The sequence below is a fragment of the Rhinichthys klamathensis genome, unplaced genomic scaffold (assembly GCF_029890125.1).
Source record: "Rhinichthys klamathensis goyatoka isolate OS25496 unplaced genomic scaffold, OSU_Roscu_1.1 h1tg000784l_1, whole genome shotgun sequence".
Classification (NCBI taxonomy): Eukaryota; Metazoa; Chordata; class Actinopteri; order Cypriniformes; family Leuciscidae; genus Rhinichthys; species Rhinichthys klamathensis.
This window is the reverse complement of record NW_026607181.1, coordinates 96,633-111,716: the sequence shown is the minus strand read 5'-3', so window position 1 is coordinate 111,716 and position 15,084 is coordinate 96,633. Positions and strand designations below refer to the sequence as shown.

At 36.1% G+C, this 15,084-nt stretch overlaps 1 protein-coding gene and 1 long non-coding RNA gene across 5 annotated transcripts; both read right to left on the bottom strand.

The window, feature by feature from the left end:
* Window positions 1-276: 276 nt before the first annotated feature.
* Window positions 277-8,001, bottom strand: LOC130077883 (uncharacterized). 3 transcript variants are annotated; one of them, XR_008805840.1, is made up of 4 exons: window positions 3,481-3,600; window positions 3,315-3,393; window positions 2,595-2,716; window positions 277-489 (listed from the first exon to the last, which is right to left on the bottom strand). It is a non-coding gene; the product is annotated as an uncharacterized LOC130077883 (long non-coding RNA). The 3 variants fall into 3 exon arrangements; XR_008805841.1 differs by lacking the exons at window positions 3,315-3,393; window positions 3,481-3,600 and adding an exon at window positions 7,987-8,001; XR_008805839.1 differs by having other exon boundaries at window positions 3,315-3,587.
* A 2,893-nt stretch (window positions 8,002-10,894) lies between these two features.
* On the bottom strand, window positions 10,895-13,749 carry hmgn2 (high mobility group nucleosomal binding domain 2). 2 transcript variants are annotated; one of them, XM_056243296.1, is made up of 6 exons: window positions 13,536-13,749; window positions 12,362-12,397; window positions 12,034-12,063; window positions 11,897-11,950; window positions 11,366-11,428; window positions 10,895-11,169 (listed from the first exon to the last, which is right to left on the bottom strand). In XM_056243296.1, the coding sequence occupies exons 1-6, from the start codon at window positions 13,548-13,550 to the stop codon at window positions 11,140-11,142; spliced, it is 228 nt and encodes a 75-aa protein (XP_056099271.1). In that variant the 5' UTR covers window positions 13,551-13,749; the 3' UTR covers window positions 10,895-11,139. The 2 variants fall into 2 exon arrangements, with proteins under 2 accessions (XP_056099271.1, XP_056099270.1); XM_056243295.1 differs by having other exon boundaries at window positions 10,895-11,175; window positions 13,536-13,744.
* Between the last annotated feature and the right edge of the window lie 1,335 nt (window positions 13,750-15,084).

Genomic DNA, 15,084 nt, shown 5'->3' with positions numbered 1-15,084 from the left:
AGAGTTAAGCTCCATATTTAGGCATCAATGATGGAGCTCGAGTTTTTTTCCCAGTAAACCTACAGCAGAATTGACTGACTCTCTGATATGCATGTACCACGGCAGCTATCGAAACTCAGGCCACAACATTCAACCCCTTCCAGACCCCATTGAGAGTGAAACTAAAGCAAGAGAACCCCTAAGCAGAAGCCCCATGGTGTGTGATCCCTGGAAATCCAACAGTTATAGAAAGGTGTAGTGTGACAGAGTCTAAACATCTTCTACATCTGAATATCCAACTGCATCTTCCGTTTGACATCGTCTTCTCCGGATGCCGTCACTCTGAAGGACAGGAGCGCATCTTCACGGGGCGGGCTCATGGTGGACCTTCTCGGTCATCTGTTTGGCACTGTAGTAGGACATGCTAAGGCCCATGATGGCCAGCATCATGGCGATCTGGTTTACGGAGCGGTCGTGAGCCGGGGCCTGAACCTCTCCTGCTACCTGCCTCTGCGAAAAGAACGGAAAAAAGGTTCGTTAACAAGGCCATAATCTTCTTGAAATTTTGTACAATCATCTGGCTTCCTCAGAAAGAACACAATGTCCTGCTCATTTGTGTGGGATATATGGAATCATTAAATATTTATTGCCAAATAAAGTAACTGCAGGAGAGGAACGTCATTCTGCATGTTTGCAATCAAAAGCATATGACGGCTAAAAAGGACTCAATTACAACTTGAATGAAAGCTACAGTATGCAACTTTTTTTAGTGTGTGATGTTGCTGTTTGAGGATGAAAAAGCTCCAGCGGGAGTTATTCTCCATATCAGTGTTTCTGAACTCCATGAAACGCCTCCATTGTAGTCTTGAGTTTTCTTCCAGGAACGAACACGTCACAAATAATTCCCGCCCAAGGCGTATGCAAAAAGTTGAGTTGCTTTGGTAGTGTGTTGAAACTGGCGGTTATGGTAAGGGGCGAACACTCAAAGCGATTGACCAATCACAACACACTGCTCCAGCCGACCAATCAGAGCACAGTGTGCTTTTCAGAAGGAGGGGCTTTATAGAGACAGGAACTAAACCAAGCGTTACTGACAGACTGGGAAGAGAGGAGCCGCAACAATGGAGAATATGGGGAAAATAATGTGTTTTTTGAACATTCAAGCATGAAAACCTCCTCTAGCAGAACCCAAAAACAAAACTTTAAAAAAATAAAAGGCATATTAGGTCTTTAATAAGAGAGAGCAAAAAGTATCCACATTTATCCAACCAGAGGTGCAAAGCCCAACCAAAACAACGTTATGATTATGGATCATGACCGTATTTGTTATGATAAGTGGAGTCTATAAAAGCTCATTGAATGACGCCACACTCAGGTTTAACTACCGCAACCTCAAGGTGACGACATTAAGACGGTTTAACAAGTCTCTCTGCAATCTCCATTAAAGCAAGTAGGTTTAGAAGGGTCTAAGAAAAGTAAGATGATAATCTTTTTAAGATTAAAAAGATTAAGCATTTAATCATTAGGGGGCAGGGCTTGACAATAAGGTTGCCTAAGGGTATTATTTTAGGCATTGCAAACTTAATGATTCAGATTATTGTGATGTATGGAAAATTGTTGTTGAATTAAAACCTAAGGACAGGTTATTAAACTGACTAACAGGAGGATTTGTTCAAACTGCAAGAACAATTTTTAAATCTTGGGTTTTGATGTCAGTATTTGAAGTAACAAGCTTGACATTTCAAAGTAGTTCTAGTAGTGTTTGATTAGCTCGTCTGAATCTACATGCACAGAGCATAAAACTATATATGTAGATATTTGTTGGAAAAAGCAGCTCAATACTGTAAAAATCTGAACTATTGTGACACTATGGAAAAAGTATTGTTATACCCCAATATTAGTCCATTAATTAAATTTGCTATTCAAGATGGAGGATTGATAATGTTTTGAATGTCTGTCAAAACAAATCAATCAAGATAGTTGCTTGTTTACGACCGTTCCCCCCTGCGGCTTTCACGCTATTTTTATATTCCAAGTCGTGAGAATTACATCAAGCTCATGAGAGATGAATTTAAACTGGCATTTCCCATGTGTACATAGCCTTCATTCAGCCCTTCACGGTCATTGTTCATATAATTAGTTCAGTCGCTTTTAGCCATGAGGAATGCAGTGTAAAAGCCAGACCGGCACCAGTTTGATCTTTCCAATGGACATTTACACGTCCCAAACTAACCAACATTACTTGCTCCTAGCAAAAGTCATTATGTAAGTGTCACACATGCATGCATTTTAAAGGGGTCATATCATACTTTATCATTTTATTTTCTGACGCACTTTTTTTTTTTATCATGAATAGGTTGAAGTTTAAGTGTGAGCAATCATATTAATGATGGGTCTCAGATCAAGAGATTTAAGCAGCTTCATTTTAATAAATGATATTTTTTTCACTGGAAAGTAATGAAGTTCTGAAAGCTACAGTATGTTTTCACTGTACATTTAACAATAGATTGAGGAAAATCTGGTTCCTCATGAGATGACCCATTTAAACACGCAATCCAAAAAGGTTCACTTTTCACAGATTTAACCAATTTAAAAAGATTTGAACAAATAGCCACCTGCAGAAGGCGGAAGTATCCAGGAGTCAGTCTGCCGAGTCTGATGATCATCACTGCTGTTTTAGTGCTCCACACGACTGAAACGAACTTCCCGAAGGGTTGTGCAATGCCGAGGTGTGAACCTGTAGACCGGAGAGGACGAGTCAATTAAAAAAACAACCAGAATGCACTCTATTGTGAACATTTAAATGATTAGTGTGCCAAAAAGGACACTTATTCAGCCATTCTGACTAAAAATCATTAGAAGAATGATATTAAAACCTTGAAATGGTCCTTGGAAAGTTCAAAATTAGGGTTAAAAGAAAACACAAAAAGTTTGTTTTGCCATAAACCAAATATGGCTGATGCAAGGGAACACTTCACGCCGTAGGCAACAATCCCGAACAAATGCAGAGAATCACGTCTGGGTGACAGTAATCTGTTGTCTGAAAATATATCCTGTGCTGGTTTGAACCAGACCTACTCTGACTCAAATAAGAAACAGAAGAAAAACTCGTCCAAAGCCTGCAAGGCACCATTACTCGGAACAGAACTTAAAACAACGATTCGAACTCATCGGAGTTTAGAACAGCTAGACGTTTTAGACTAACGACTGCAAATTTGGTATTCAACATATGATATACAAGTGGGTAAAAGGAACTAGAACTACATTAACCACTTGTAAAGTGGTGAGAAGTGAGAAGGCGATGGTAGATACATGTCTGGGATGCATCTACCAACCTTGCTGCAATTGCGCGCTTGTTCAGGAAAAGGAAAGACGACTCCGTCGTTGTTGCTCCAAGGCAAACTCCAAAAACAGCTGAAATGGAAAAACAAATGAGACCTTTGAAGGTTAGCCACGAAACCGCATTTCTAGCAGCTAAAGTTGGACTTTAAATGCAGAGACCTCTGCCAGTCAGACTGCAAACAGCATGAGCGGTCAGCAAATGAAGAAGCTGCTCCAAGAGGAAGCTTTCTCAGGAGCTCCGCCCTTTTATACAACCTGATCTCTTGCCATCAGATTGGCGGATTGTGTGTTGCTCTCTCTCTCTCTCTCTCTCTGCCTTTTCTCTCTCTCTTGAACATGCACAGCTGTCAGAATGCATCATAGGCTTTCTGGCTTGCACGTGTACACACCCACTTTGCCAACCACAATACTCCGAACTTGTCAAATATAATTCTCTCACTTACTAAACTACAAAAATATGGAGAAACAAGAACGACTTAAATAGCCATGTGAACAAAAAGAACACACTTTTATGAAATCGTACTCAACGTGTGGTCAAGATCATCCTCCATTATCCTGCCTCCAAGAGGACGGAGTGACCGCATTCACACAACATCATGCTTCTACGCCACAGACCACACGGCCGTGCAAAGTGTGTTCGTTATGCAAGTCTATTCCACTTCACTGGTCTGAATTACAGAATGCATCACTGCAGATTTTCCAAAGAGTGATGTAACAAAAGATCTCAATGACCTAATTCGGTAGGGGGCTTTATAACATCCGTTTTTGGAATAATCTAACATTTAAAGGCCAAGAAAACAGCTTTAAGGAAAGATTAAATAGACAATGTGACTTGACAGTCATGTGAACCCTAGTTTCTCTCAATTGCTTGACAAAAAAGCTTTAAGCTTGACAAAAAAAAAAAAAACACTTGATTTCAGCAGAAAAGGAAATTCCAAAGCCTGTGCCTGTGGGCCTTCGGATATTGACAATGGAGGACCTTGCAGTTACAAAGACTGGAAAGCATTACTCCATTTCTGTTATTGTCTTTTGGATCATGGCGTGGTAAGGGGAACAGATTTCTTCTCTTCAGCGAGAAACATTGTTTCCAGAGTAAATTTATCTATAATGATGGGATTTAATCAAGCTCCATAAAAAAACAGACTATGAAAGTCTCATTTTTTCAAGCACAAGTTATTTATAAAGACAAAGAACCTGACATATATCAAACTGTAGACCATTAACAGACACGTATATCATCAATTGAATGACCATATGAATTTCCCCCTGTGGGATAATAAAGTTTACCTTGACCTTGAATTGACCACACACACTTCACTTTAGACTATCCTTTTCAAGTTCCAGTACCCGTTTACACCTGGTATTAAGATCCGCTTTGGTCGATCGGATCACAAGTAGACAAGGGAGACACATTCCCAATTACACCTGGTGTTTTACCCCGTCTCTTTTGTCCACTTTTGTCCTGATTTATTCTAGACTAAAGGAGGGTAAATGCGTGTTTTTTCTTCAGATATTTCGATCTAATGAACAAAGTAAGCTCACACAATTTACATATGAAAGCGCCCGGAGACGACGGAAAAACATACGGAGAGCAGGGGTTTTGGTTTGTGCTCGGACAGCCGCAAGACCAGCCGAACACTGTGAGTGTGTGTTAGAAATCAGGAACGGTGAGAGAACATTGTGCTTGCTTGGTACATTTTTCATCTTCAAAACATACTTGGGTCTCCAGCCGACAAAGTTTAAATCCCGTCAGGCTAGAGCGCTTCCCATATACTTTACACATTAGGTCAGTATTTGGAGAGAAGACGGGTCTTTTGTGGCTGTTTGAACATTTGATCACATGAGCGTTTACACTATGAAAGCAATCCGGTTTTCAACTACCTCTAAAAGTGGTTGAAAGTGGACAAGCTCAACTTTTTACACCCAGTTTACACCTTTATTTAGCGTCGACCACTTGTGACCCGATCGACCAAAACAGATTTTAATACCAGTAGACAGGGCATTAGAGTCACTCTTCAACATTTTGGTTGTATTCTACGTCACTATAAATCTAATTCATAAGTGCACATTTAAAATGATGTGAATCCCTGAGGCTGGTCTTGTTGACACTTGCCATAAAAATCCAGAAATACCTACAATAAAATACAACTGTAAAACCTATTAACCGTATAGTAGAACAATGCCCTTAACTCATTTTTACAACAAGATCTTTTAACTCTTGATCAGTTATTGTTTAGTTACTAAAAGCACAAGGGCAAATCTCATAATACCCGTCAAGAACATTTCATCCCCAAAACCAGAGAAATGAGAACTTAGGCTATATTTGTAGATATTTTGTGACATTGTCAAGAATTGTGTGCACTATGAGATTATTAAAGAGTTAGTTCATCCAAAAAATTAAATTCTGTCAAGTTATTCCAAACCTGTATGAATTTCTTTCTTCTGCTGAACACAAAAGATTATATGGGTAACTAAACAGTTGTGGGGCCCCATTAACTTCCACAGTATGGAGAAATACAACAGTCAATGGGGCCCCACAACGGTTTAGTTATCCATATAATCTTTTGTGTTCAGCAGAAGAAAGAAATTCATACAGGTTTGGAACAACTTGAGGGTGAGTAAATGACCATTTTAATTTTGGGATGTACTAGGCTATCCCTTTAAGAGAACAATATATTATGTATATAAATACATATATAACCATAAAACTAAAACTTTTGGGTAGTAATCTGGGAAATGTTTCTTAATTTAAAAAAAATAAGGCAAAAAGAGTCTTTCATGAACCCTAAAACAGGACTCATTATCCTTGTGCAAAATATAACCCTTTTTATTATTTTGGTTTGGACGGTTTGAATGAGAAATCCTCATGCTTTGTTGTGCATCAAGCAATCATAGTGCAACCCCTCCTTTCACTCTTTAACAAACCCTCCTCCTCCCCCCATCATCCCCACAAGCTCCACCCCAATCTCTAACTCCGCCCTCACATCTGAAATTAGTCTGGGGGCTTCCCTCCATTCTCACAAGACCAAAGCAGATGTTCACAGCATCCCTCGCTTTGCATTCGCTTGAGTGTCAGTGATGCTGCACAGCCAGAAGCATCATTCCCATTCCTACTAAAGCTTAAGCTCTGCCCTCATCCTAACCTCTTATGTTAGTGGCATGTGCACAGTTTCGATGGTTTCCTTAAAGCAAATGGCTCTGTAGCAAGAGCCCTAGACAGTGACATCAAAACATTTAGCTTCAGCTAGGTTATGACGAGGGATCATGGTCAAACAGGGAGCAAAACATCAATCATCCACTGCGCAAGAGTTAACATGACCAGTTAAGTGCAAATATAACTGCATGAGAGCACAAACAGATGCACAAAACTTAACATCTACAATATGCCTGATATGAACACACAAGATAATGAAGCACATCCTTATTTTAGTTAATGTACAAACATGACATCACAAATTACTTCACATTTATCACACAAAATTGACTTTTTTGCACATTTTACTAACATGCCGCAACATGCCAATGTAGTAAGTGGTCTATGCAATTATGAAATCAGAAAGTCCGTACTGGACCAAAGTTGTCCAGAGAGATGCATTTGATTTGAGACATTTAAATACCAGGTGTAAAGGTCAAGCAGTTTCAGCGGAGCATTTGTGATTGGATCACTTGAAAGAGATAGCAACTGTAAACAGCATCTGAATATTCAGCCCCGCTCTAGAGACATGAATATCAATAGTCTAAACCAAACGGCTATACCATTCACACTTCTACACTAATGACAAGAAAATACAATTAGGATCTCCAAGCTGACACTCAATCAGCTGTATTAGCCCTCATCTGAGGACAAAAAGTCCCTTCACACTGAATTTAAAAAGTAATAATTGTCGTAGGAGTAAATTTCAAATAAATGAGACACTGATCTCAAACATATTTCCTTTACTTATCTTGTCTAAAGATCCAATCAAAAATGTGGATATTAACATACCAAGCCAATGTTTAGTGTCATCAAAACTTAATTTCCAACAATGTTATTGATTCACTTTTTACAGTAGTAAATCATGAAATATTACAGAAATAACCTGGATTTTACAGTTATTCAAATCTGCATTCAATACAAGGTCTTCAAATTAATCAATTATCCCTTTTCCCTATGAATAACTCAATTGCCCATTGTGGTTAAAGATGTATTAATGCAAATAACATTGCATTTAGAAGATCCATGAGCAGCGTATGAGGTTTACAACACAGTAGTTTTGCTAATCTTGTCATAAACAGTAAATAAGAAACTTGCTCATGTGAAACTATTTTGAAAAATAAATAATTAAAATACTTCTGGATGATTGGGACACTTTTCCCATTGATATAACTTGAAAAAAAGTATCCCAATCAACCGCACATTTTCAAAATATTGCAAGGTTTTAAAAAAAAAAAAAAAAACATTGAAATTCACTCGTTACATTTACGGAAGAATGTGTTGAATTTGGCACAGTAATATACTGTTATTTACCACCAGTATCAGAAGTTGGCAATTGGCAATCAGAAAAAGTTATTTTTCAAACGGGGTAGGCTAGTATAAATCCCACCTTGCGTTGACACATTTTTGCGGTTTTTGTGCAAACATGACTGTCATGAAACTCAGTGATCTTGTGATTCGTTTCTGCTTACCTGATGATATTGACCTCCGTGAGCTGAGAGTGCCAGAACACTGAAGGCACCCGATGTTCCTCCACATTATATATGAAGCCCTATAGATTCAGTAGGGGGTGTGGCTGAACACGTCACAACACATGGCCGTGCAGACCCTCAGTGTTGATTAATGATTGTGTTCAGAGAAGAACACCACTTGCACGTTTCCCTCGTCACAACAGTCGTGTGTTTGAGTTTCAGAAGGGTTTGGAACATCGTTGACATCTTCTGATTGATTTCTTACTAATAATAGACAGCTACGTGTTGGAATACAATTGTTTGGTCAATAAACCGTGATTTACTCATCGTGTTGTCTTCTCACTTGGCATTCACATGGCTTTAGTTTTCATTTATTTGTTCTGTCTGTTGTTATTAACGAATTGCGCTCAGGAAACACAGAGAAAAGATCTTGCTTCAGTGTTAATGGGGTAAAATGCTGTCTCTTCACAGATATAATAAATAATTTAGATCATAAACGATCGAATTGCCATTTATCAACTCATATAGCACAAGTCAACCAAACATTAATGTTGATTATCCATTGGTCATATCCGCTTTGTAACAAATTAGCAGGTCAACCAGTTAAATGATCATAGAGACTGACAAATTATCAAGTTAACCAGTACATGATCATCTATACCAACAAATTAGCAGGTTAACTAGTTACATGATCATCAAGAAACTTGCGACTGTTCAACAAAATTTAAGATAAACTTTCCAGCTGTTTTTTTTTTTTTTTTTTTATTCATAAACGGTCACAAAATCTTTTCCCTTTTACAAGAACAATGTAGTAGAATCGGTCTGATATTTATTACTGCAAGATCTTTGTTCTTTCCAGTCTTAACAAGAAATACAAGTCAAATGGTATGTTGTCAACATTTCTTTCGGGCGTAACGTTAGTCCGCAACAAGTGCTGAGCAAGAGGCGTTTTCCAGGGAACACATTCCAACAGAAAATATTCTCACAAAAGAAAGTAAAACTGATTTTACACAAACCGTGTCACAAAATCAGATGTTGCTGAGATTGAAATGTTTAGGCTATTCCTATCCTGCTGAGGAAATCGAGCGATATATTTTAGTTAGCAAATAGAGCCACCTGCTGGACAGTCAATGAATTACCGTTTGAATCATTTTCCCTCGTTTATTAAACGGCAGCGACATCTTGCGAGAAACAAATGTAACTACAACACCCTACATATTTTGTTGATCCTAGAACGACATTCCTATACGAAAACAATCCGATCCCTAACAATAAGTTATCCTCAAAATCAGACCGAAATGAGAGGTGAATAACACCGACGTAGAAGCACTATTATTATTATTATTATTAAAATAAAGTGCAACGCAAATCTGATTGGTTGATTGGAATCTGAAATCATATTCACTCTGCATGCACTATTTGTTAATTATTCATATAAGAAATATGCATTCTCAGTTCCCTATTCTGATAATTGCCCTTTAACTGCACTTGATTGCCATTTGCCTGTTAGAAAGCAAAATTATCCAAACACAATGTAATTTTCTATAGTGAGATGATCTTTGATAACAGTGCAAAGGATTTAATACTACTTAATTGCTTATTTATCTGTTTAGTGGTGGCCAAAATTATTAGTAAGATTTTTTAAATGTTTTAAAAGAAGTCTCTTCTGCCCACCAAGGCTTCATTTATTTTATTTGATCCAAAATACAGCAAAAACAGTAATATTGTGAAATATTTTTACTATTTAAAATAACTTTTCTATTTGAATATATTTTAAAATGCAATTTATTTCTGTTGATAAAGCTGAATTTTCAGCATCATTACTCCAGTCTTCAGTGTCACATGATCCTTCAGAATTTATTTATTTATTATCAATGTTAAAAAAAACAAAAAGTGTACAATTGTTTTTCAGGATTATTTGTTGGAACAGAAAGTTCAAAAGAACAGCATTTATCTGTAATAGAAAGCTTTTGTAACATTATCACTACCTTTTAAAAGTTTGGGGTCAGTAAGTTTTTTTTTTTTTTTTTAAAGAAATTAATAATTTTATTCAGCAAGGATGGATTAAATTGATCAAAAGTGACAGTTTAGACCTTTATTATGTTGCAAAAGCTTTCTATTACAGATAAATGCTGTTTTTAAACTTTCTATTCATCAAAGAATCCTGAAAAAAATTGTACACAACTGTTTTCAACATTGATAATAATATTTCTTGAGCAGCAAATCATCATATTAGAGTGATTTCTGAAGGATCACTGAAGACTGGAGTAATGATGCTGAAAATTCAGCTTTGATCAGTTATTTTAAATTGTAATATTTCACAATATTAGTTTTTGCTGTATTTTGGATCAAATAAATGAAGCCTTGGTGAGCAGAAGAGACTTCTTTTAAAACATTAAAAAATATCTTACCGTTCTAATCATTTTGGCCACCACTGTATATACATACTTTTAATCACATGCAAAATATGACAAAGATGATATACAATTTCTGGACAGTTTTTTATTTTTTTATTCAAAACCATTTAAAACAAAGCATTTTAAGAGTCACTGAATATCCTTCCACTGTTTCAGAACATAACTTAATAATAAAAAAAAGACAAGTTCAGAACACACAGCTCTAAAGAAATTGAAGGTTCACATTGTAAATTTATTTAACATTGTTGCCTTAATCATTTTTTTTATTGTGATAATTTCATTGTAATTTCCCTAAAAAAGAAAAAGTAAAGAAAAAACAGTATTTCTACATTTAAATGCTAACAACATGGTGAAAACCCTCCTGAAAACATTTTAGAAACACTCTTAAGCTGCCTTTTGAGAATGTTTGGTGTTTAAAATCCAAAGATAAACCAAGAAAGAAAGAGATAGATAGAGAAGCAATAAACAAACTTTAGGACAATATTCTTGCGTTTTTGTTTGTTTTTTTGCCAACAGATTTAGCAAGGGCAAACCGTTTTGGCAAGATATAGACGCTTGATTAAAAAAATGGGATACAAATGGATATGAATGAAATATAGTAACTCCTGTCAAATCAATCAATACATCAAACAAGTCAACTATAAATGTTATTCTTAATATAAAACTTGGTAAAAAATAGTTATTTCAAACTGTACAGTCACCAAGTACATAGAAGGATCAGACACTCATTAGCTTCTCATTTGGCATCACCAGCAGCGTCCACCTTCTGTGCCTAGAGGAAAATGACCAAAACGTTACAAAAAAGTCAGTGATCAATTATCGTATATGCTTCAGTAATTAGTCGGTGTGTTATCTATGCTACTGAACAAAAAGCAGTCTTATTTCTTTCTCTCTCTCTTCTAAGTGTCATCTGTGTTGATGGCTTAGAATAAAGATTTCAGCAAAGAAGTTTTCAGACTGACCTGGTCTGCCTTGGCGTCTCCGTTTTCAGCAGGGTTGCTGCCCTTCTTCCCCTTGGCTGCCTTCTGTGTGAGCAATGACACAAAATATGATTGCAGAATTAATAACAGACACCGAACCGCTGGATTAGGATGTATTCACACTCAGCGGTTTGAGGGTTAACATGTAGGTAAGGCATTTTGTCATCAATAAATGGTCACACACACACACACACACATATATATATATATATATATATATATATATATATATATATATATATATATATATATATATATATATATATATATATACACACACACACACACACATACAGAAGTCAACATTTGAAGTGGATCAAAAAAGTTTAACAAAGTTGTCCTAAGACAAGAACGGGTATTGTTCAAAATTCATGTATAACTTTGATGAAAGGTTTTGATCCACTTCAAATGTTGACTACTGTATATATATATATATATATATATATATATATATATATATATATATATATATATATATATACACACACACACACACACACACACCATCCTTACCTTAGGGGCTGCGGCTTTTTTGGGCTTTGGTTCTGCTTTAGGAGGAGCTGGTTTCTGTAAATCAATTCAGAAATGAATTAGACAGAGAAATTAGACAAAGATCTATTTATTGAATAGATCCTAAAGATGATACTTACAGCAGACAACCTCGCGGAGCGTCTTGTTGGCTGCAAAAAATAAAATAAAATAAATACAAAATCAATAATGTAACCGAAAAAGAGTGGGGGAGCCAATATAAAATGTAAATTATTATATTCACTGGAGAGAGAAAAAATATATTAATTGGGCATTATAGTAAATTTATCTGATGGTTGATGTAACTAATATAAGCATAAACTAAAAATAAGGTTGTTATTCATCAAGCAAAAGCAGGACAAATTTATGCAAAAAACGCTCTTATGTAATTTTAATGCAATAATTTATTAAAAATAATTTAAAAATATATATATATTTAAATGGACAAACCTCCTCCTTGCCTTTGGCGGCCTTCTCACCATCAATCTGTAAAAGAACAAAACACAAAAACGTTATAGATATCAAATATATATATATATATTGTATATAAACGCATTCGTCGAAATACACAAAATAGAACATTCTCTGTGACAGTTACAAGGCGTTACGTCACAGGCGACGAGCCGCAGTTATTTTCCATAACGGATGACTTTATTTCTGCTCTGTCTTCCCGCGCATATTCAAATTCAAATCCGGGCTGTCAGTGCGCGCGGGCAAGACGGCTTCCTTTTGTTTGGCCGCATCACTACGCGCCTTTTAAACGATTGAGGGGCGATTCTCAGTGTATAGTTCCTTTGTTTTCGTCACGAAAACACTGTAACTCGCACAAAAGCACATTGAATACTTAAGTAAAATGTAAAAAATTACATTTACAGTCAAAACGAGTAAAACTAGTAAGACACCGTCTTCTAAAGACACAGGTGCTGTAAAGATGGCAGCTTGACGTTTCTCGGGTAGGCGTTGTGCACATCAACAATGACAGGAGCAGCTTAAATGACACGAAAGAACAGTAGCAGTACACCACATTATTATGTTTAATAAAATTGACTTGAGGACCGAAAATACACGTTCGCAATCTCATATCAACGCAAAATATTAAATGTGAGCTATATTTCCATGTAAAATTCCAACACAATCACTTCTCTGCAGTGTGATAATGCTAATATCTTAGTTAATGTAAAGGCTTATGTTATGTAAAACTAGTAACGTTAATATTTGCCTGTGGGAGTTCGAGCAGCATCATAAGACATGCAAGTTCCCTCCATTTACATTATCAAGTGATCAGGCGGATCTTACAGGATGTTACAGGATTTGTTTTGCTCGGATAATTATAGAAATAATAATGCACATATAAAGGCTACAGTATTTGTCATTTTTAAAATGCCCGTCTGGTGTATTTTAAGTTAAACGTCGAGTGTTTTAGTCATGTTTTCGTCACTGCGCGGCAAGACTGACAGTCTGACAGTGAATATGTAAAAATCGACTGTCCGCCATTATAAAAACAACTACAAGATCACAGCCCATAACAGCAACAAAAAAATGTAAAAATATAGGCACATATGTACAAGATAACAAAATTCGTGATTTTTTTTCAGAAATAAAAAATATTCCAGTGCATCCTTACCTTTCTTTTGGGCATCTTGACTGCAGAAAAACCCCGAAAAAATGTTAAAAATCTGAATATTTGTCAAAATAATGTGCTCGTGAGCAACGGAACCGTGCACGCCTCACAGCGTCTCGTGTAAAATACAATAACGGCTGTATATGTTTTATTAAGTTTTTATATTGAAATTTAAGATAGAAACCGGTTTAAACCAGATTTAGCATATTCCGTTCAGCGATTGGCTGCTAGAACTATCACGTATCGCTGGGCGTCGCTTATCTCTTAAAGCAACAATGACAGAATTCCCCGCTCAGGTTTCAGAGCTCAGACTGATGATGATGCTCGTCTTGGTGGAAACGGCGCCTCTGCTGGACAGAGTGGAATTACACCGGCATTTTAAAAACCGAATACAGAGGGAAAACCTGCTAGTCATAACTTTATACGCACATACTCATCTCATTTATTTACATTTTTAATACATTTTTATATATACTGCCGTTCAAAGGTTTGGGATCGTAATTTTTTTAACGTTTTTAAAAGAAGTCTCGTATGCACACCAAGGCTGCATTCATTTGATAAAAAAAGGTAATATTGTGAAATATGACCGTTTTAAATAACTGTTTTCTATTTGAGTATATTGTAAAATGTTATTTATTCCTGTGATCAAAGCTGGATTTTCAGCATCATTACTCCAGTCTTCAGTGTCACATGATCCTTCAGAAATCATTCTAATATGATGATTTGCTGCTCAAGAAACATTTATGATTATTATCAATGTTGAAAACAGTTGTGTATAATTGTTTTTCAGGATTCTTTGATGAACAGAAAGTTCAAAAGAACAGCATTTATTTGAAATAGAATATTTTGTAACATTATACACTACCGTTCAAAAGTTTGGGGGTCAGTACGAATTTTGTTTTTTGAAAGAAATGAATGTTTTTTCAGCAAGGATGCATTTAAAAGGGGTGGTGATGGCGCAGTGGATAGGACACATGCCTTTGGTGTGAGAGTCCCTGTGACTGTGTCCCTGAGCAAGAGCACTTAACCCCTAGTTGCTCCAGAGGTGTGCGACCTCTGACATATATATAGCAATTCTATATATATGTCAATAACTCAATAATCCACTTTGGATAAAAAGCGTCAGCTAAATTAATAAATGTAAATGTATATTGATCAAAAGTGACAGGTAAAGACATTTATAATGTTACTTACAAAATATTCTATTTCAAATAAATGCAGTTCTTTAAAACCTTCTGTTCATCAAAGAATCCTGAAAAACAATTATACACATTGATAATTATCAGAAATGTTTCTCGAGCAGCAAATCATCATATTAGAGTGATTTCTGAAGGATCATGTGACACTGAAGACTGGAGTAATGATGCTGAAAATTCAGCTTTGAACACAGGAATAAATTACATTTTAAAACATATTCAAACAGAAAACTCAATAATATTTCACAATATTAGTTTTCCTGTATTTTGGATTTTTTTTTTAAAAATGCAGCCTTGGTGAACAGAAGAGACTTATTTAAAAAATCTTACAGATCCCAAACTTTTGAACGGCAGTG

Coding starts and splice junctions, on each gene's coding strand:
- hmgn2 (XM_056243295.1), bottom strand. Junction 11,951..12,033: donor GCTCCGCGAGGTTGTCTGCT/GTAAGTATCATC, acceptor ATTGATTTACAG/AAACCAGCTCCTCCTAAAGC. Junction 11,429..11,896: donor AAAAAGCCGCAGCCCCTAAG/GTAAGGATGGTG, acceptor TTGCTCACACAG/AAGGCAGCCAAGGGGAAGAA.